This window comes from Cynara cardunculus, assembly GCF_001531365.2.
Source record: "Cynara cardunculus var. scolymus isolate 2C chromosome LG 1, CcrdV1, whole genome shotgun sequence".
NCBI lineage: Eukaryota > Viridiplantae > Streptophyta > Magnoliopsida > Asterales > Asteraceae > Cynara > Cynara cardunculus.
In genome coordinates, this window is record NC_037528.1 from 4,867,966 (window position 1) to 4,890,372 (window position 22,407).

Genomic DNA, 22,407 nt, shown 5'->3' on the forward strand with positions numbered 1-22,407 from the left:
ACTTTGTTACCCAATTGTCACTTATCTTTGTAAAGACACTTCATAACATATATAATTTAAACTTAAAAATGACATCTTTCTAAACCATTATAACGTCGTCTTTTTTTTTTTAAGGCAAATCTCAGTCTATATCCCCGTCATAGTTTTGTACATCAAACGACAATGCATAACTAAGTAGGTCATATGATTCTATAATGCAATAAAATCAAATAATATTTCAAAAAAAATTAAAGTTTTATAGAAAATATTTTATCAAAACTTATGAATCAAAGACAACAATTAGCTCTAAAACAGCTAGAAAAAAGGTTGTTTAGCAAAAGGAAACAAGGGGGAATCTAATCATTCTGTTTGTCATAATGTGTCTATTATATTGTATGATTATACATGTAAGATATATTTGAATATTTAATAAATAAATATTATCTTTATTTCTAGATCTTTTATTATTGTAATTATTATAGAAAAAAAATCCAATCACTATATTCTATAATAATAGTAGATGGTGAAACATTTTCTTATAGAGTAATACTACATGTACCTCTTTTAATGTTAGAATCAAATCAAATCATATTTGAAAAATATAAAAACAAGTCTTTATGTTGATATGCAGAAAAGAAAATCAATACATTAAAAAAAATTATCATTTAAAGCAAAGCAGTTTCATGAAAAAGAAATGAGTATTATTTATGAAAGACGGTGGTAGATGAGAAATTGATTTAAAGATTATGGTATGTGGGCCCACATGTATGGATGCATGCATGTCACATTATAGTCATGATGGAATGCAAATCCAATCATACACCATACATCTTATTTGTCACCTATAAATGATGTCTCTTTTAAATTTGGGTTTATATGATGAAATGGGTAAGTTTTGAAATCTTTTATTCAACATATGATTTTTTTTTTTAAATGAATAACACATGTAAAATTCAAACATAAAATATGAGACCAGGGATTGAACACTTGGCTTGCACACATGGTGTGGTAGTTGACCTCTTCAAACAACAGCTTCATCCACATGTCACAACCTGAAACAACTCATTTGAAAAATGTGATTACATTTAAAAAAAAAATAAAGGAACAATAATAAAATTGTGCATGTTATTTTTTCTGGTTTCCATGATAGAATATCCAACCTCTGCTAGAATCTAAGAACAGCATTATGATTGATAATGTAGTATAAAAAAAGAAATGGCTAAACATGCCAGAATGGCACATGCCTAAAAACAGCTGCAAGATGCTTCTCTTGATTTTGGACCTTTTTTTCCCTTTTCTGGTTTAGTTTATTACTCCTGTAGCAGAAAGGCAAACATAAATGTAATATATTGGACTCAGTTTGATTTGGTTTCTTTTTGCAATGGATGATTTTATCATCTTGTAGGAACTAAGATAACAGCTAGTTTAGAGCAGATTCTACCCCACTATAATAGCTCAAGGACAAGAAATAATGCTAGGAAACAGAAAGATGCATCTAATAACTCAAAAGATTCACATTAACCAGAACAAACGAACCGAGTACATCTATAGAGAGATAGAATCTTGAGAGAATGATAATCTCTACCATACCAAATGGTTAAAAGATTCACATGCATGGAATGGAAGGACCAAACTAGAGACAATATCGTTAAACACATGGTCAAGTAGTTCAATTTCATAAGTGCCTGAAAGCAACTTGTACCAAAGCCTACTTAAAGCTAATCTCTGAACCCAAAAAGAGTTGCTTCATACTTCTATAGCTATTAGCTAGTATCAGTTAAAGGAGCCTGAATAAGCATTACCTGCCAGCAATATATGTCTGAAATTATGGCGCAATCGTAATATGTCTACTTAGTATGAAACACAAGGCTTATGAAAGAGGATATATGCCCTTAATGCACTTTAGACTCACATTTGTTCTAATATAACTTTGATTCAGATAAAGCAAGGGAAAGGCAACCAAGTATCCCTATTGACAAATGCTAACAACATAATTGACTGACAACAATATGCAAGAAATCAGAAAGGAATCTCCAAAAGGAAGACATACCATCAAGGCTATGTTTAAAGAAATTAAAAGACGATATACTTTCATCATGGTTTTCGAGAATGAAACTATTGTGATGTAACCAACATTTCATAGTCATGGGACTTGAAAGGCATCTCCGATATAGGATCTGATAAGGTAAAATAATTTCACAGGAAAATAATAGGGGAGCTCTAGGAAGAAATGTATGAAAAACGGTGATGGAATGTAATAGAATCTTGATACTTTTCTCCATTATAAACAAACAGTACAAGCCACCTCACTTTGTATCAGAAATTTGGGGTACAAATTTTCTTTTAATGAATCAAAAGGAGTTTCAGGATCAACTCTTGACCATCATCAATGGCTGAAAAGGTTCTGTAGAAATTAACCCAATGACTCGCAGTACCTTCCATTCTCGCTTTTGAACATTGTTTCTGTCTTTTTGATGGATATGCAGATGATTTCAGAAGACATCCCTGTTGAAGAGGTCTTTATCGTCGCAATTCACGCTGGAAGAAAAGGGAAACAGTTGAATGCTTAACATGTGCAAAAACTGAATATAGATGATTACTATTGTGTTATATGATTTGATCATATGAGCAAAAGTATTTGAATAAATCTCATAATCTTAATGTTCATTCTTATTGATAAATTATATTGGGGACTGAAAAAGCTTACTCTTGGCCCCCGATCAGCTGCTTGGGGTCGTCTGTATTCCTGTCTTTCTGATTCTTGGATCATCTCCGGATTCCCAAGTTTGTAAAATGTTTCTAGCCCTCCCGTAACAAATGGACGTATTACATTCACTTCCATTGCAGATAAATTTAGCTGCAATGTGAATGTTAAAAACAAGAAACACATGAAAAGCCAGGAGGACCAGGACAAAACAGTAATGAGTAAATACTTCTAAAGTTTATCACTTCCACAGACCTAAACCACTTGAATCCCAATCCCTGCAAAAAAGCTTCATGAAAACACCTACATAAACATCCCTAAAGGCACCCATCAATATTTGCTCGGTCTGTATGATATGTGGCGGACAGAGGTTGGTGAAAACTAGTAAACTACTAGTTGGTTCTTTAGAAACCAGCACATAGTCCATGATCAGTTATCAACCATGCTTGATAAAGCAATTATGCTATTAATGAAACATTACCTAGCATCTAAAATGAGTCAGGTTGTACATCATTCGTGCCCACAAAATTTAATTACTGATTTCATCCACTTTTAACTTTTTATAAAACATCGCCTCTGTAATAAGCAATAGTTGCTGTTTCAATGTTGTTCAAGGTTTTCTTCAGACAAAATTCCTTCCCTCTTATGACAAGGGGTCCATGGCAGTTCATACTGGTGCTTCAGTGTGTCACAGACAGACAAGTTATTATTGATACTACTTGGTAAAGATTATGTTATATCAGTATTTTAAAGCATATATCTTATGCATTCTTGGTTCATATTCTGAAGGTGAAACATGACCAATTTATCAAGGAAGAGGAAGCCTACCTTCATTGCATATGTCCGGGATGAAAGCTTCTCTAAGCCAGTGCCAATTTTGTGAAACCTTACATCTTTAATGTCTTCAATAAGAGATCTTACCTATCAAATATGAAAAACCATGAGCTTTTGAACTTCTGTTTTCTCTACAAAGGCAATCACCCCATAAGGATCTCTACACTGACCATATATACATCAGGAATGTCATCACGAGCACTGCATCAAACAATATTTATCAGAAAGCTTTTTCACCAACTAAACCGTATATTTATAACCATGTGTAACCACTCACTGGTCAAAAAGAAGCCTTGAAATCTCAACATAATGAAATGGCAGTGCTTCGAAAGAACTAGCAGAGTCACGCTCTGCCTCCAAAACCAGAGTCAGCTTTTCTAGTTGGGAAGGAAAAAATTAGAGAGAAAAATGGTTACTAATTAGGAAAAATACATGACAGGACTAACTCTAGTCATTACCAACTACCACTTTTCCTGTATGTTGTGCATGTACAACTTTTCACTAAAAATAATAATTGATATGTTGATTGTACATATCAGATTTGAATAATATTTTTTTTCTAAAAATTTAGAAAATAGCATGTTGATTTTACATACAATTCTTTTAATATAAACTTACTAATATCGTATACTAATTTAAACTAATAATAGTACCACATTAAGATATTCTAAGATTACTTATTATATCCATACTATCTTATACAGCATTTAGGTAAAACTCTTAAATTCAAGAGTACAAACATCTATGAAAGATGAAGTACAAATCACTAACTTCATTGAGAATTTTTGGTGAAAAAAGCATGTCCCACATAGATGGAGCAACAAAGGGAAAAGCGGGTTCTGCCTATGAAAGAAGTCCAAGGCTTTGGTTTCAAAGCACCCCCAATCAAATTCATTTTTAAATTATTAGATTCTTCTATTTCTCTCTCTTGTTACAGAGTAGAAAGATGAGTTAAATCTCTAGAGTGAGAGACTAATCTGTGTGATTTTAATAATTTTTCACATAATGAATTTTCTCTCTAGAGGTCTGTGTTTCGAAAAAAAAATAAATAAATAAACTCTTTCCCTATCACGACCGCCTTCCTTTATTCGGAATTCATTCTCCTCAAAAGAAAGAGCAACTTTAGGCTAACTAAAATAGCTTTTAAAAAGCTGGAAGCGAGGAATCCACAATTTAAAAAATATTTAGTCATTTATGTACTAATGTGTATGATTAGAGATGATTGTAGCATTTACAAATAAATTTTGAATGTCCTTTTTTACGAGGAATTGCATTAATTTCATTCTCGCTTTATAATAAATTTTACATAATGTTGTATTGCACGGGTACACAACTGACATATGTATTATATAATTTTCTTTGTCTAAGAACGATGGTGTCTAACCACATAGTTTGATAGAAAAGTTTGATTTATCATTCAAATGTCTAAAATACTTTATTGACAAAATAGTAAAGCAAACTAATATGGTGGGTATTAAAAGTAATTCAAAAAACATGATATAAAACTATTTAAATTCTAAAACAAAACTTAATTTTACATGTTCTATCGAAATAATATAATAACAATATTAAAATTCTAATAGTACTATAATTTAAGATATTCAAATACTAACAATAACAGCTTTAGTAGAGTGAACTACAAAAACCGTCCCTATGGTTTACCAAAACTCTTAATATCGTTCCTACATTTTTGAAAATTACACTACTGGACACTGTGGTTTGGGTCCCCGGCCCTAAAAGACGTTAAGAGGTGCTGGTAAGTGCCCTCACGTGATCTGTACATAATTTAAAACTTGTACCATAACGATTATGAGAGAAATTTGGTAAAATGACTGAAATGCAACGGACATTAGGGCCAGAGACCCAATCCATGATCAAATACAAACCATCATGACCACTGATGTAATTTTGAAACTGTTGGGACACTGTCCAGAGTTTTGGTAAACCACAAGAACAGTTTTTTGTAATTTACTCATTTTAATATTTGAATATGTTAACATTATCCAAACTATCAACATTATCAAAGATTGACATTATAAAACTAAGAAACCTTCTAGCAGTTACTTAAACAGAAATTAAGTGGATGCATAAATATTTGAACAGATTAGATGAACAAAAAATGTGATGTAATTGCTTTTGTATATGACTAATTTTAATTGTTTGCCCAAAGTTCAGAATAGTCGATTGGTGAACATAAGTTGAGAAAAACCAATGAATCTCCACTTCAATTTTTTTAAAGGCTGGTTCCACAAAAAGGTTCTAATAAAAGCATTTGGGTTGGGCTTGCAGGGAGGGTGTTAGTGGCTGATCAAGCAACCTTCCTTAACTAGTTATAAAGCTTTCGCAGCCAATTATAGCAGCCCTTGGGAAGAGGTTTTGAGAAAATGGGCAGCCGTAAACATGATCCTAGGTTTGTCATACGATCACAAAAAGTCCATTTAATACATCAAGACAAGTGCAGGCAACTGTTCTACAGCAAAAACAATCTGTCAGAATGGTTAACCCTGTGTTAGAGTATTGTTATAGCCATTGATCACAGCTTATTAGTCTAGCATCTCTTTGTAACAAAATTAAACTCCACAAAAACTGCTATCTTGGTAGAAATTGAGGTCTTGTGTAGTTCATAAACATAACTAGAAATACAATAAAAAACACAAGCTCTTTCACTCGTAACTGTTATATTTAAATGAAAATATTTGTTCTCTGCAGTTGCCGACAGTTACTTTGGTAACCAAAAACTGTCAGAACATCTCATCTCTTATCCATAAGAGGGCTATTATTAGCTATTAATCTTGGATTTCCCCCTACAGTTTTTCTTCCTCTTCCAACATATGTTCTGCCTCAGCCCGGGTTTCTTTTCTTTTCTTCTGCCCTTGTGAATCTTAACAAAAGAGGATCGCTCATTATTTGGGTTTGCAAGCTAAGCAGTTTAACACGGGCAGTTTCTAAAATCACGACTAGAACCGTGATTAGCGGTTATTGCATTGTTAGAATGGTGATATAGCAGAAAAAATTAGGTTCATATAACAAATACAAACACACACACACATATATGTGGGAGGGTTCATGTGAGAACCGCAATTAATTTGAGAAACAAGGAACTAATTCTAGATGTGTATTCATTGATGAATATATATTATTTAAATTTCATCAAAATATGTATATCGTCAATGAGTATATTCACTTGTATCTGTATTTTGTCAATAAGTATATTCAACAACAAATATCTTATAAAAAATTAGTTCCTAGGTTCTCAAAATATTTGTGGTTCTCATTTGAACTGGGCCATATATATACATATATATAAAGAAGTAAAGACCTTAATATATTGTATATGTAAATGTCTAATACATATCAAGGTTACAATGGCCAAAGAACTTTGGGACATGTGGGAAAAGAAATACAAGACTGAGGATGTTGGATCAAAGAAATTTGTAGTTGGTCGATCTTGGATTACAAAATGGTTGACTCAAGAAGAAATCATGATTCAAATATTATTATTCATGATACTCAATTGGAGAATATGATGATTTGTGAACCATTTCAAGTTGTTGGTTCACTGAAAAGCTTCCACCGGGTTGGAAAGACTTCAAAAATCATTTGAAGCATAAATGCAAAGAGATGATGTTAGAAGACTTAGGGGCCGTTTTTCCAAACACTTACCCAGTGAGTAAGCGCTACCAATAAAAATCAACACCCTCACTTAACTTACCAGGTAAGATTATAGTTCACCGAAAATGCATCGTATGCAACAATTTACCCGATAAGCACTAACAGGGTAGGAGTCGTAAGCCTCACTTACCGGATAAGACTCTCGGTCTTCGTCATTGCTCTTACCGGGCAAGATTCTTGTCCTTACCATGTTTATTCGGTAAGTTAAGTGATCGAGTAAGCGCTTATTGGGTAAGCATTTATCGGGTAAGCGTTTAGTAAACGACCCCTTAATCTTGAGGTTATAGATCGCAGAAGGTAATTGTCGTGTGGATATAAATACAAATATCAATCGGTTGACATGAAGGCTAACATAGTTGAACATGATCAAAAGTCAAAGAAAATGAAGTGTGTGGGAGAAAGCTCTAAAAGTTCAATTCAGTCATCAACCAAGACCATTTTGAAATTTTGTTAGGAATTGTTATAAATGTGGTAAAAGGAATCATAAAGTTCCAGATTGTGCCGAAGCAATATGGATATTGGTGTGAAAAAACACAACAAAGAAGGGAAAGGCAAGGGGAATTCAAAAATCACGTAAATTTCGCAAAAAAAAATGAGATTGTTGATAGACTTCCTAATATGGATGTGTGTTCTGGTATCCAAGGTCAACTTGGTTAGAAGTAACCCTCACGGGTGGTTGCTTGATACTAGGGCTAGTAAACATGTTTGATACCTAGCAAAAAAAATGAAAATCGTTTTGATGAGAATATGTACATGGGAAACTCATTTGCGGCAAAAGTTGAAAGCTAAGAAAAGATCGTGTTGAAGATGATTTCAGCGAAAAAGCTAACTCTCAACAATGTGATACATGTTCCTAAGATTCGCATAAGAATTTCATTTCAAGTTTGATCCTTAGCAAGAATGAACTTAAAATAGTATTTGAATCCAATAAGTTTGTTCTATGTAAGTTTGGAAATTATGTTGTCAAGGGGTATTTGTGTGATGATTTGTTTAAGTTCAATGAAATGATTATATTTCCTAATGTTAATGTTGTTGCTTATGTCGTTGACTCTTCATTTATTTCACATGAAAGATTAGGTAATTTCAATTACAATTTAATATAAATAGATTAATAAAAACATGAGTTTATTACCAAAGTTTAAAATAGATAAAAACAACAAATGTGAAGTATGTGTTGAAGCAAAACTTACTAAAAACCTTTGTCATTCGGTAAAGAGAAACAATGAACCTCAGAATTTAATTCACGCCGACTTATGTGATTTAAAATTTAGGCAAGCTAGAAGTGGTAATAACTATTTTGGTAATTTCATTGATGATTATACACAATATGTTATGTATATTTGCTACAAACCAAAAATGAAACCTTGGAAAAATTCAAAGAATACATAGGTAAAGGGAGAACCAACTTGTGTAAAAGAATTAAAGTTGTTATAAGTGATTGAGGAGGCGAACTGATGTACATTCAATAATGTTCTGCTCCGAACGTAGGATAGCTCATCAAACTGCCACTCCTATATTCACCACAATCGAATGGTATTGTTGAACATAAGAATAGAACTCCAAAAGTGATGATGAAAGTCTTATTGCTAAATTTCAGGTTTACCCCATAATATGTGTGGGAAGCCCTCCTATCCACTAATTTATTGTCAACAAAATACCCCATAAGAAAATTGGAATAACTCTAAGTGAATTGTGGATGGTCGATTACCTTCATATAAATATATGAAAGGACGAGGATGTTTGCCAAAAGTGGTGGCTCCAAATCTAGAACGAGTTATCATTGGACCTAAGACCATTGATTGTATTTTCATAGGATACACACAAAATAGTTCAGCTTATCAACTCTTGGTATACAAATCAGATATACCAAATATCCGTGAGAATATAATGGAACCGAAAAATGCCTCCTACTCTAAGCATGTATTTCCATGTAAGGATGTGTTGTGTCATCCTCTATAACGCACATGAGACCAAGAAAACCAAGTAACTCAATTGAAAACTCGACAAATGAAAATTATGAACCCAAACGTAGTATGTTTACACCGAGGACACTCGAATAGGATCTTTTTTGGTTTGTTCACATGTCCATGAGATGGTCATTATTGATAGCGACGATGATATTATTAAACCCACTAAGAAGATGCTTGCTATTAAGTTTGATATGAAAGATTTGAGAACTGCATATGTTGGATTAGGAGTGAAATTGCAAAAACTATTGAAGGTTGTACTTTAACTCAATCGCATTATCAATTATGCACACAAAAATACTTGAGATTCAAGCATTAATCAAATGGGATTGTCAAAAGTCCTCGAGATGTCAATCTTCAATTCTTTTAGAATATTGATGAAAGTATATTACAATTAGAATACTCTAGAGTAATCGGAGGTTTAATCTTTAATGTATATGACATAACCATTGAGAAAAAATAACTAGAGTATTGAACTACTTACGTCATACCCACAATTATAGGTTACACCACCGAAAATATCCATTTGTGCTAGAGATTAGTGTTGCTAACTGGATATAAGGCAGCAAGAATTCAAAATCCACAAGTGTTTATGTCTTTACGCTTGGTGGTGCATGGTATCCTGGAAATCTACTAAACAAACTTTGTTGGCTAGATCCACAATAGAATCTAAATGTATTGCTTTGGATAAAGCAACAGAAGAGACAGTAAGGCTTCAAAACTTTTTTGATAACATACCTATGTGGCTAAAGTTGATGCTTGTCACATGTATTCATTGTGATGATCAATCAAAGAGGATTAAGGTGTAAGTATAATGGTAAATCTCATCAAATCACGACAGAAAGCTATTAGACAGCTGCTCCCAAATGGAATGATTCCTATAAACTATGTGAATTCAGCTGACAACCTAGTAGATCCATTTACAAAAGGTATGTCACGAGAGAAAGTTGTAAGATCATCAAGAAGAATGAATTTAAAGCCTATAACAAAAGAGGATACTTGATGGCAACCCTACCTAATTGATTGGAGAATGGAGATCCCAGTATATAGGTTCAAACGGGAAACTAAATTTTGTTGAATCCACGAAGGAAGCATTGTGAGATTAATTGTCCAATCCATTCTAGGATGATGAACAGTTACATCGTGAGGATAAGCTAAGCTTTTAACGGTTCTCATAGCTTTGAAATGCAAGTGAGGTGTAGTAGGATACTTCTTAGGAAATCACCTAGTGAGTGTGAAATGAGGTCGTTTCTAGGAGAATTAAGACAGGCTACATTCTCTAAGTTCGCTCATGAATAACCAAGGTTGTTTAAGGCCAAAATAAACAACAATAGTACTCAATATATGAGGAGATGTTCTGTGATAGTTGTTGTCTAGATTTGCGTTAAGGACTGAATAGTTCAAGACATCATCTTAACTACCCAGCCAAGTAAATCCAATGACTATTCACTAAGGCTGGTTCAAGGCTGATAACTTGTTATCATTCCGAATTCATAACTTATCCTTGTACTCTCCACTTGTCTCTTGTGTGTCTATAGTCTTTCTTTGGAAGTCCCATTCATGTAGGAGATTTGTTGGATGTTTTAGTTCAATGGAAATACTTGTTTTCTGCAATTATTGACTATTACTTCAGAACCAAAAACCATCAAAACATATTATCTCTTATCCATGAGAAGGCTATTTATTGGATACTGATCCCATAGTTTGCATTGCTTTTCTTCCGCTTCCACCATTTATTCTACCTATGCCCTAGTTTCTTTTCTTTTCTTCTGCACTTTTGGAACTTAACTAAGGAGAGTCACTCATTATTTGCGTTCACAAGACTTCACAAATAGCTGCCGTTGATTGAAGAAGGTATGTGTATGTTGTATCCTAGGAGACATGTCGTCATTTCATACAGTCAGCAAATAAGGGACGATTTTGTTTAAGAAGAGAGGTTTAAATCTTGACTCAATATTTAATTTGATTGTTCTTGTTTGTATATACATACTTAATATTTGCCTTGTTACTTCTGATTCCTACATGTGGAGTACTTGGGTTTGATCTGTACTTGTTATGTGATTCTACATGTAAGAAGATTTCTAATATTAATCTCTGCCACCATGTCTCTTACATAAAGATTTCAATCAAGTCAGTATATAGGTACTGATTTTGTAGCGAGTCGTATTATCCATTACCCTCTTTCCGAATACTTTTAGCATTTTTCTTATACAAACGTGGTTATTTCTTTTTGGAATTTGGACTTGTGGTTTTATAGAGTACATAAAGGCATCAGCAAAGTTTTATTTTCATGATACTGATTTGCCACTGTCAAATTTAACCAAGAACACATAAATCAGCGAGCAACAATATGATGAATATATAACTGTTTAGATTTCTTAAAGTAAAAACTTACCAACAGACATCCAATCTGGAGGGCGAATCGTGCACTTCCCTCTCTTCTTCAAAGCAACGGCTAACCATATTGGAACTTGAGTAGCTATTTGTGGCCGAAACGGACCAAAATCACCCTGCCAATTGTATTATAAAAAATCATAACACGGAGAATAATGTCAATAATGCATCAAACGTAGAATAGATGTCTGGACATCTGACAATGTATAAAAATTAATGTTTAATATACAATATCATAAAGTATAAACATGAGAATGATCAAGATAATGAAGAATACGGAAATCAAACTGAGGCGCTCCATTCTTAGGTTCGGAACAATCTCCATTGTTTCATCCTCCGCTAAAAACTCCAACTGAAAGTTTCAATCCAAAAACTCATGAGTCACAGAAGACAGCTGGAATTCACTTGGAATCAACTGCATTCATAATAATTTTAGTTACCTCGGCGGCTGAAAATGTAGAACATCGAGGGTCGGATTGGCCGGACATCTTTTCCGGGTAAACTTCGATGGATCTATAGTTGTTACCAATGCAGATCCAGTAGATAGGTAGAGACAGAGTAGATCGATTGTGTGAATTTTAGCGCAATGGCGGGAAAAATGGATTCTGTTCGGGTTTCAACTCTGTTTTCCCGGGATTAGGGTTTTTGAGGAAGATGCGAGCGACGGAGAGATATAATTTGAAATTTTTAGGCTTTTCTTTTCCTTTTTTTTCTTTTTTTTTTTTTTTTTTTGCATTTTTTCCATTTCTACTTTCGATTTTCCTGTTTCCAATTTTTGATATGTTAATATTTTTAATTTGTCTCGATACATAGGTTTGTTAATTTTAATTAAACGTTTAATTTAAATCATTAACCAAACGACGGTTTTACATGTTTTAAAAACCAATTACTTGATTTTAAAAAATAGTAATAATTAAAAGTATTTTTATCACTAAATAAAAAGGATATTTTTCAAATAAATATAAATTTGTTGATCTTGGAGAACATATGGACACAACTTTTATCCTGAGGACGCTTAATAATAAAAATGTATCAAAAGGCCATTTGGCCATGATGATTTTTGTTTGTTTAACTATACCTTGTTAACCATAATACAATCTATCTAGAAGAATAATTAATAATTATGATATAGATGGTTGAGGACGATGATTATAAAAGTAATAGTCAATTCAAATGGGTTTTCTATGATAACTATAAATCATTATCTGAATTATCAAGACAAATACATAAATCTGTATTGGCTCGAGATCAAAACCTATCACTAGCATCCAATTTTTTAAAGAACTTGTATTTTGTTTGTATGGTTTAAAACATGTTTGATTCGTAAATTTATATAACTGTGACTAACAACAATAATCGAGATCTCGAACGAGTTGAGTACAAAATTGATGTCATGAAGCCTAACTCGTTAAGTTAAACGCACTTTATTTTGCAATTAAGATAAAGGAAAACTCGAGAATTACAAAACATGAACTTGAGATAACCGAACTTGAGCTTACGTGGTTCATTATATGTTGAATCGTTAAAATCCCTGGAAGAATATTTGTATTTTATAATAGTTGAATAAAACTAGTTTTTCATAATAGGACATCCCTGAGCATATAAACTCCGACGATTTGTGAAATGGCATGATATAGTTAGTTCCATATTAACTCACTCATTGTGTGTAATAAAACAACGAGAACAAAAACGTTAACATGATCATTTTTTTTTTTTTATTAATCTGGATATCCAACCCGTTACGTGAGCCGACTAATCCCAGGGCGACCACCTGTTTTGTAGATAGCTCGGAATCACCGTATTCGAACCTTCGTAGCCACAAGAGAATTTTTTTTATTCACCATTGGATTTGAACATGGGACCTACTGGTGCTTTTGACCTTTTGAGTCAAACTCAAACCAATCAGGCACCACCATTGTAGTTAACATGATTATACTTTGTTTGCAAATATAAAGCAAAGGTTTATTTTATATTTTTATTTTCTAAAATAATTTACATATTTCTAAGTCAAATTAGAGATTATTGTGTTAATGTTAATAATTTAATGAGTAAATAGGAGGGTGCTCGCATAATAGAACGAGATATATTTTAATTTTAATATTTTGTTTTATTATTTATCCATGTCGATATAATACGTTTTTTAGTGGTTTTGAGAAAACAATAATGTTTTTATTTTTGAATAAAATATAAATTTAAATATACCACAAAAATTTGGGGAAAAAAATACATGTTGATATTAATATCAAATTTACTATTTAAAATTATGGTTTTTTGTTTAATTTATTTAATTCAATATTTTATTTATCTTTTAATAATATATTTTTTATAAATATAGTAATTGAGTATTCTATTATAACTAATGATTAATCTAATTATATTTTAGATTTTTTATATTAAAAATGTGATGTCTATCCCATATTTGATTATGTTTATCGATATTTAGTTACACAAATTCAAAAATAAAGCTTTAATAAGTTGTATTTACGCACAATTTATTTATGATCTTGAAGTTTAAGTAACATGCATTAACAACAGTACTTTATGCATAAAGAATGATTTTTAAGAGTTTTTGTCAAATGATTTATATGAACTTTGTGTTCCATAACATAATAGATCAAAAAAAAATTAAATTAGTACAAATCATAAATCAATCAATACAACCACTCACAAGGTTAAAGCTTATCTTGAAAGAGAAGCAATGAAGATTTGGGGATGAGAAGCAATCGAGCTCCGAGAAGTAAACCTAAACCACCAAAGAACCAGACAATAAACCATAAAAAATATATACGAAATGTGTCAAAAAGAAAGAAGCAAAAATCGATACATACCATAAATCAATCAGAAACAATGGTTCTATGAGGTTGAAGTTTACCTTGAAAGAGAAGCAACCGAGCTTTGGGGAAGAAAAGTTGACGGTGATTGTAATAAATATTAAGTCAAAATCATCCATTAAATATGAAATCAACAGTGGCTATCTACTATTTGAAGAAAAAAATAGATTATAGGGACGTTAGTTGGATTAGAGAGATTGCAGGAACGAATTAAGATTCCAATGAAAATGATATGCTTTAAAAACATGTATGTATGCATAATTAATTGGTATTTTTGATTTTTAAGTAATGTGCACAAATTAACTGTACCTTATGCATGGTAATTTGTTTTTTAAGAGAATTAGTCAAATGTTTTATAATATAGTATAGATAAGTCGAAACGAATAAATTATATTTGATATTTTTATTAAATTATAAAATATTAACTATTATTATGTGTTTGTGAATAAAATGCAACCTTACCTATATAAGAATAATTGCAAGGATTAATATATTAAAGTATCTCTAATAGATTATAAAATACTGACTATTAATATTTTTAAAGATTAAATTTATATTTTGTAGTTTTTCAATCTCGAAAAATATAATATTAATTGTGTTATTAAAATATTTAATATAAATTTGTAAAATATTATATTTTTCTTCTAAATATTTAATTTCAAGTAGTCTCGTTAGTAAAGAGAATAAAAAAATAATTATCTTTCATAAGTAATCGGTTTGAGATAGTTCTTGAGATTTGGATAATTTTACCATGTCTTTCGTAGTTTCTTTATTTTGGAGAAGGTTTTATAGAATCTATTAAACAAAAATTCCAAAAATCTTAATTTTAAAGAATTTTTTGAAAATGTTACAATGCATTGTTTGGCAAACGTAAAAGGTGTTAAAGTTTAATTTCACTTATGATTGATAAGAGATAATACTAAAGTCTGAAATTTAAATCGACAAGACTATTTGTTTTGTATAATGATAAATATCTGAATTTGTTTAAATCGTCTATTTTACCTAGTAGAAAAATATAGTGTTAAATTTTTAGATAATTTATACAATTTCACATATTTATTCAGCATCATTACTAAATTTATATCTAAAACATATAATTAACATTCATTTAAAATAAAATATGTCATTAACGATATTATTATAACGTCTAAATCATATTAAAATACATCAATTGGGAGAGGTGATGATCGATTTGGTAATGATCGATTGAGATAAATGATCGATTAAGATTAATAGATTGAGAAACGTTGTTGTTGAGGGTTTGCAAACAATAAGGAGCAAGTAAGAGGTTGATTTACTTATTATCAGATAAGAGAACAATAAGACATAAATGCCTTTAAAAAAAAAACAAACAATCTGAATGACCATACCTTTTAACGAATTAGACATAAGAGAATGATAAGTGTTTTTTTTTAACAAACAAAGCCTAAAACCGTGTTGACTGATTTTAATCAAATATTTAATTTAACTATTAATTATAGTTTTTGAAAAATGTACTAAGAGATGTTTAGCAGTTGCTGAATGGTTAGGTGCAAAATGATTAAATGGTTAGAATGATTAAATGGTTAGAATGATTAAGCGACTCTTATAATGTAATACAAAATAAAATATAATTGTTTAGTAATTATTCAAAATGAAATTAAGATGCTGAATGGTTAGAGGGGATCCAAAATACAAAATCATTTAAAATATTTTAAAACCATTAAGAGACATTTTTTTTTTCTAAACAATATTCATATCTTAATGATTTAGATGTTGCCTCTTAATGAAACTATTAAGAGATAAACAAACAACCCCTAATTAATTAGGATAGTGAGATTGACCATTTTTATTGTACTCGTATCACATGTAAGAGTTATTTAAAATCATAAATTAATAAAGATTTCTTCTAAAATTTGTTTTAAGAGATCTAAAATTTATATAATATATATAAATAATTAATTTAAGTTTATTTTATTTAATATATTATATTAATTAACTTTTTATTACTATTATGTCTGTATTAATTAACATATTATATTATTAAAGATTTGTTTCAATCATAACATGAAATATTATAATCAACTAATTTTTTAAGATGTTTTTTTTGTCATTTTACATATTTATCAACTAGTTTTTATTAAATATGATTTGTTTATCAACTAACTTACCATCTGCCAACTAGATTAATAGCCAACAATTAATTATCAAGTACCAACTAGTTTGTCAAACATAGCCTAAGTAACTTGTAAAAGCATCTTCAACAAATTTTGTAAAAAAAATCCTAACAAGAGAAATACATTTGATGAAAAAATTAAAATTTTCGGTAACATAATTTATATTGTAATTTCTAAAATAGAAAAAACTATAAAAAATAAATATAAATTTTCTTTAAAAAATTAAAACATTTTATTCTTCATAAAATTCGGTTGTAATTACACCCAATGGTCCAACATAATTGTATCTATCCACATAAGTCAACATTTTATTGTAAAAGTCACGTGGTTGGTATTTCTTTTAAAAGATTCCTTTCTCCATAATTTCAATATTTAATTTTTAAACTTATTTGACCTAAGGTTTGTGAGTTTTTTTTTTCTCCCAGTAGGTCTAGAGTTCAAACTTAATTATATATGAGAAGAATGTATGAATTTATTTATTGTATTTATCGTATATAAATATTATATACTTAAATTTGTAGTTTTATTTATTGGTTTTGAGTGTTTATCTTAAAACTCAAGTTTCTTGGTTCTTTGCTTTTAGTGTAAATCGAACACATTTATGGAGTCGTTTAAATATGTTGAATTTTAAATATATTGGATTTTAAACTGTCATACAATTTTTTTTTATCGATAGTCTGTAATTGGAACCATAACTCTAATTTATTCACTTTTATTAATATATAAAGACCAAGTGTAACCTATATCATCGTTAAATCTTATCTTATAAAACCACTGGAACTTCAAATCGTTAAAATTCATGGCTCCCGCCGCATTACTCGGATACACAACTAGTATATATATATATATATATATATATGGAATTAACATTTCTGGAAGTTGTATCATTTAATAATAATAATTTTAAAAAAAGTATATATAATATAATATAATATAATATTATAAATTTTTTATCGTCAAAAACTAACAAGTTGTAAAAAAGGGTCATGCCAATTTGCAAATTTAATGGACGTATTTAATCCAAAAATTGTGATGATATATAAATGCATTGAATCTGAATGAATGAACAGTCAACGGGTGGGTCGTGGTCAAATAAGTGGTGGATAAAAGTCAACAAAACCTTCGTTTCCAGATGTTCGTATGGTAGTTTTGTACTTTTGCGTCCAATTCCGTTTTTCTTTTTGCAAGTCATTATTCAGTAATATATTATTCGATCTCAATTATTATTCGAAAAAGAAACAATATTTTTTGTTCCTATAGATTTTAGACACTCAAATATTGGGTACCATGTTTATATTTTTACTTATTTGTTTCGAAATGTATGTTTATTTTTAAAAACATATAAACTAATTTTTGAAATGGAAAGTTTTAAACGAAAACAATAATCAAATAAAATAATACGAAAATGATTGAAATCATGTATAAAAACACACATAATTTTACACTAACGGTCAATACAAACATGTACAGATGATATAGCCCACGATTTCAAGTCGCTGTCGAAATCTTTTGTGCACCAATAAGAGTTATTGAAATTAAATATATATGATAAAAAATAATATTTTTATTAAATGTACTGAATATACCATTAATATAATTAGTGTTGGAACTGTTAAAATAGTGTAACTGGTGAAATCTGATATAATTATTTTTAGAGATTTTGATTTACTATTTTCATACTTTATTGTTAAAAATTATAACATAATTGTTGAAAATAATCTTTAAAACAAAAGAAATACTTGCATTTCTTAAATAGGGTAAAAGACATTAAGGTCAGGAACGATTTCTTTAACAAAATCAAACCTAAGGGTGTGTTTGGTATATAAGACATGACATGATAGAGATCCTTGTTCCATGTTTGGCATTAATTTTATGTGGAACAAAGTGAAACAAGCCTGTTCCACCCCTACCCCATGGAACATATTTATACAAGGTGGAAAAGACTTATATTTTACCAATATAACCTTAAAATAAAACTTAATTCTCTTCTAAAACATCAAATAAGTTTCTTTTTTATATTTTATTCATTCTTTAAATTTTATTTATTGTATTTTATGTTTCTTAAGCTTTTATTTTATTGTACTCAAAATATCATTTTTATACGATTTTTTTATTTTTATTAATTTATGTAATTTATTATATATTAATAATAAAAAATAATGTAGAAAAAAGATAAAAATAAAAAACTACATAAACTTTTTATTTGGTGTCATTTTAATTGTTTTGACAAAATATTCAAATGATACATTTTGTTATAAAAAATAATTATTCTATTATAATTTAACAAATTACATAAATTAATTAAAATAAATAACTCATCAAGATAAATGGATCATTTTATTTGTTATGTTATGTCCAGTTTTATCTTATCAAATATTGAACAATTATCCTATCATATCCTGACCTGTCATGTCTTATCCGAATACCAAATACACATTTGTATTTTTTTCAAAAGATGAAGTACAAAATTGGTATTGTTTGATTAAGTACGCACTGAAGCTGCTTTAGAAGATAAGGATGTCTGAAACTTGAATACAGCGAGCAACTCGGCTCAATGTATGTCGAAAGGGTTGTTGACCCTGCTGGCTGCTCATCTGTCTCCTTCCTGCTTTCCGCATAAATTAAAGACCCCAACTTCACTTATTAAACTCTTCCGTCGATTCCTCCATCTCCCACCAGTAGCTATCGTCTGCCTACATGGATTCCCCAATTAAATAATCGATTTTCAAAGACTATAGACTTGTTTAATTCAAGATTGGAGATGCCATTGACGTCTCTCATGGAGAAAGCAAGTTGCTGTGAAGAATTAATGGAGATAAGTCAACCCTTTCTGTCTTTGGCCTTGTTCAGGAAAAGTTCTCGTGAACCCAACCATATACACGTAAACTTTTCATGATAGAGGCTTACGTTCACACCCACCAACTGTTTCATATAATTCCACTGTGAGTTCTTTTTCACAGTCATTACTGATTCTTCCGTACCAAAACCTCTCACCCCCCACTCCTTGTCTTCTCTTTTAGAGGCAAAAGAAAGAAAGACGACTAATGGCTTCTTGTTTTTGTTATCGATTGAAAACGGAAGGTTCTCGTCATGATGGTGAGTGGATCATATATTTGTGTTTTCTTATCGCTATTGCAGTTGTCTTCTTTACACACAAAGGTGTTTTTTTGTTTAAGTTGAATAAGTACATGTTAAACCGAATTTAATTGCAAAAAAAGGGTTAGATTGAGCAGCAAAACCAATTGATGTGGTATTTTTAATGCATTTGACAGGCAAGGTTACATCTGCAACAGTACCACCAAGCCCTCGGAGCCAATCTGAGATTTTGCAGTCTGCAAATCTGAAGTCTTTTAGTTTCAATGTACTTAGAACAGCAACCAGAAATTTCCGTCCTGATAGTGTGTTGGGAGAAGGTGGTTTCGGTTTAGTTTTCAAGGGTTGGATAGATGAACAATCACTTGCAGCTGCCAAGCCTGGCACCGGCACTGTTATTGCTGTGAAGAGATTAAACCAAGAAGGTCTTCAAGGTCACCAGGAATGGTTGGTAAGTGTGAATTTGCTTGATATGTATGGTTTCAAAATTAACTCTTAGGTACGTTCTGCAGTTTGATCATTGAATTGGTACTTTGAGTAAACTAATTTTGTGTAGTAATATTGTTGCAGGCTGAAATTAATTATCTAGGGCAGCTAGATCATCCAAATCTTGTACAATTAATTGGTTACTGCCTGGAGGATGACCAGAGGCTCCTTGTCTACGAGTTCATGTCTCGTGGCAGCTTGGAAAACCATCTATTCAGGAGTAAGTTTCTTACCACTTTCTTTTACCTCCCCCCGCCCTCGAATCCAAATTATCTTCCCATAACTTATTCATTACTCATTCAAATGGATTCTTGAAACAGGAAGTTCCTACTTTCAACCGCTCTCATGGAACCTACGGTTAAAGGTTGCTCTTGGAGCAGCCAAGGGCCTTGCATACCTTCACAGTCCAGATGCAAAAGTGATCTATCGTGATTTCAAGAGCTCCAATATCTTGATTGATTCTGTAAGTCTTGATTTCGTGTCCTTACACATCTTGTCTGTGCTTACTTTTCTGTATGAGCTTTTACAAGTTACGGATTTGTGAGAATATATGGAACCCCATTAGATTACTCTCCAAAAGAGTCCTAGAAGAGAGATAGATGGCAGATTGGCAGTTTCTAACATATATTGATAAAAGATTGTCCAAGTTTAGCCAACAAGGGACTAACAGATTTTATACGTTTTTCCAGAATTACAATGCAAAACTTTCCGATTTTGGGTTGGCGAAAGATGGTCCAGTGGATGGGAAAAGTCATGTATCTACAAGGGTTATGGGCACATATGGATATGCAGCTCCAGAATACATGGCTACAGGTAATCTATTTGAGCATGTTGGGAATTATTGCATATAGAGAACCACTCTGGACCTATTTGGATACTAATTTCAGCTTCAAGATTTTTGAATTCAGTAAACCAAACAAACAAATCATTTAACTTAATCCACATTTGGTGTGGAGCGGACCATTCTTGTTTTTCCAATCTGATGAAATTTATTTATCATGAAGGTCACTTAACGGAGAGAAGTGATATCTACAGTTTTGGGGTGGTTCTTCTTGAAATTTTGACAGGAAAACGATGCATTGATAAGAACCGTCCATCTAATGAACAAATTCTGGTTGATTTTGCTAAGCCTTACTTAACCCACAAAAGGACGATTCTTCACATTATGGACCAGCGGATTGACAGTCAGTACGCTTCTGGTGTAGCCATGAGAGCTGGAACCCTTGCAATGAAGTGCCTTGCAAGAGAACCGAAGTACAGACCGAGTGCTGATGAGTTGGTTAAAGTGTTGGAACAGCTTCTAGAGTTGCAAAAAGCCTCGGATCGTTGTAGAAAAGAACCGGTTCGGAAACAGAACGACAACAAAAAGGTTGGTTATCCGAGATCGGTGGCTTCCGGTGGTGGTAGTGTTTGAAACAGAAGCTACAGGATCCTTGTACAGTCATGAGTGTATTAACTTCAGAAAGTGTAAGGAACAAATGGTTTAAGGAATTTTAATGTTTTAAGCCTTGGCAAATTGACGTAAATGGTTTAAGTTATCGTTTTCTAGCCCTTGAATTTGATTGTTTTAGCTGCCGCACCGTGTCACCGTTCCCACCACCACCATCCACCATGATGATGAGTTGCCGGTGGACTCAAATCTGGTTCTGGCATGCCGGAGCAAGAGAGACATGAGTGACGCCCTTTGATTTTAATTGCTTGACCACTGTTTTGTATGTTAGTTTAGATGGATCAGTCGAACTCTACTCTATCCATCTTAAAAACTAATGGTTTTAGGGATCGGTGAGCGTTTACCAAGTAACATTATCTCATCGGATGAATATGATAAGAACTGCATGAATATGATAAGGATCAAGAATCTTACCCGGTAAGAACGAGACAATAACCAAGAGTCTTACCCGGTAAGTCAGAGCGACGACTCTCTACCATGGTAAGCGCTTACCGGGTAAATTGTTGCATACCATTTCGTTTTTGTGAACTAAAATCTTACCCGATAAGTAAATAATAGTGTTAAATTTTACCGGTAAGCACTTACCGGGTAAGTGTTTGGTAAACAACCCCTTAGCGTGTATCCGACCTGTATATTGTACCAACCAGGAGAAATTGTTTGATAAACATAAATTACCTTTATTTTCTATGAATATTTTTGGATGACTATAAATTAGGTTATTGGATTATTGCGTGAAGTAATATTTATTGTGACTTTCTTTGCATTATAACTTTCATTAATATTAATTGTTATTTATTACTATTAATAATGAATAAATAGTAAATAAAAACAAATCATGACT

The 22,407-nt window shown here is 31.4% G+C and overlaps 2 protein-coding genes across 4 annotated transcripts; one reads left to right on the forward strand and one right to left on the reverse strand.

The window, feature by feature from the left end:
* Positions 1 to 931: 931 nt before the first annotated feature.
* Positions 932 to 12,150, reverse strand: LOC112526776 (DNA replication complex GINS protein PSF2). Of its 2 annotated transcripts, XR_003070649.1 has the most exons (9): positions 11,991 to 12,150; positions 11,828 to 11,902; positions 11,552 to 11,666; positions 3,795 to 3,894; positions 3,688 to 3,718; positions 3,512 to 3,604; positions 2,687 to 2,836; positions 2,415 to 2,517; positions 932 to 1,031 (listed from the first exon to the last, which is right to left on the reverse strand). XR_003070649.1 is itself a non-coding variant. In XM_025137196.1 (8 exons), exons 1-8 carry the CDS (start codon positions 12,036 to 12,038, stop codon positions 2,500 to 2,502), a joined length of 630 nt encoding a protein of 209 aa, XP_024992964.1. In that variant the 5' UTR covers positions 12,039 to 12,150; the 3' UTR covers positions 2,238 to 2,499. The 2 variants fall into 2 exon arrangements, 1 of the variants encoding a protein (XP_024992964.1); XM_025137196.1 differs by lacking the exon at positions 932 to 1,031 and having other exon boundaries at positions 2,238 to 2,517.
* Positions 12,151 to 19,432: 7,282 nt separating this feature from the next.
* On the forward strand, positions 19,433 to 21,664 carry LOC112512202 (receptor-like cytoplasmic kinase 176). 2 transcript variants are annotated; one of them, XM_025118070.1, is made up of 6 exons: positions 19,433 to 19,633; positions 19,810 to 20,081; positions 20,201 to 20,336; positions 20,437 to 20,579; positions 20,806 to 20,929; positions 21,121 to 21,664. In XM_025118070.1, the coding sequence occupies exons 1-6, from the start codon at positions 19,582 to 19,584 to the stop codon at positions 21,528 to 21,530; spliced, it is 1,137 nt and encodes a 378-aa protein (XP_024973838.1). In that variant the 5' UTR covers positions 19,433 to 19,581; the 3' UTR covers positions 21,531 to 21,664. The 2 variants fall into 2 exon arrangements, with proteins under 2 accessions (XP_024973838.1, XP_024973844.1); XM_025118076.1 differs by having other exon boundaries at positions 21,184 to 21,664.
* Positions 21,665 to 22,407: the final 743 nt, after the last annotated feature.

What these genes read in the sequence shown, in the direction of transcription:
- LOC112512202 (XM_025118070.1), top strand. Translation starts at nt 19,582, where the DNA reads ATGGCTTCTTGTTTTTGTTATCGATTGAAAACGGAAGGTTCTCGTCAT. An exon ending in AAGGTCACCAGGAATGGTTG is followed by an intron (nt 20,082 to 20,200) that starts GTAAGTGTGAAT and finishes ATATTGTTGCAG; the next exon opens with GCTGAAATTAATTATCTAGG. An exon ending in TCCAGAATACATGGCTACAG is followed by an intron (nt 20,930 to 21,120) that starts GTAATCTATTTG and finishes TTTATCATGAAG; the next exon opens with GTCACTTAACGGAGAGAAGT.
- LOC112526776 (XM_025137196.1), bottom strand. Translation starts at nt 12,038, where the DNA reads ATGTCCGGCCAATCCGACCCTCGATGTTCTACATTTTCAGCCGCCGAG. An exon ending in ACATTCCTGATGTATATATG is followed by an intron (nt 3,605 to 3,687) that starts GTCAGTGTAGAG and finishes CATATTTGATAG; the next exon opens with GTAAGATCTCTTATTGAAGA. An exon ending in CCCGGACATATGCAATGAAG is followed by an intron (nt 2,837 to 3,511) that starts GTAGGCTTCCTC and finishes TTCACATTGCAG; the next exon opens with CTAAATTTATCTGCAATGGA.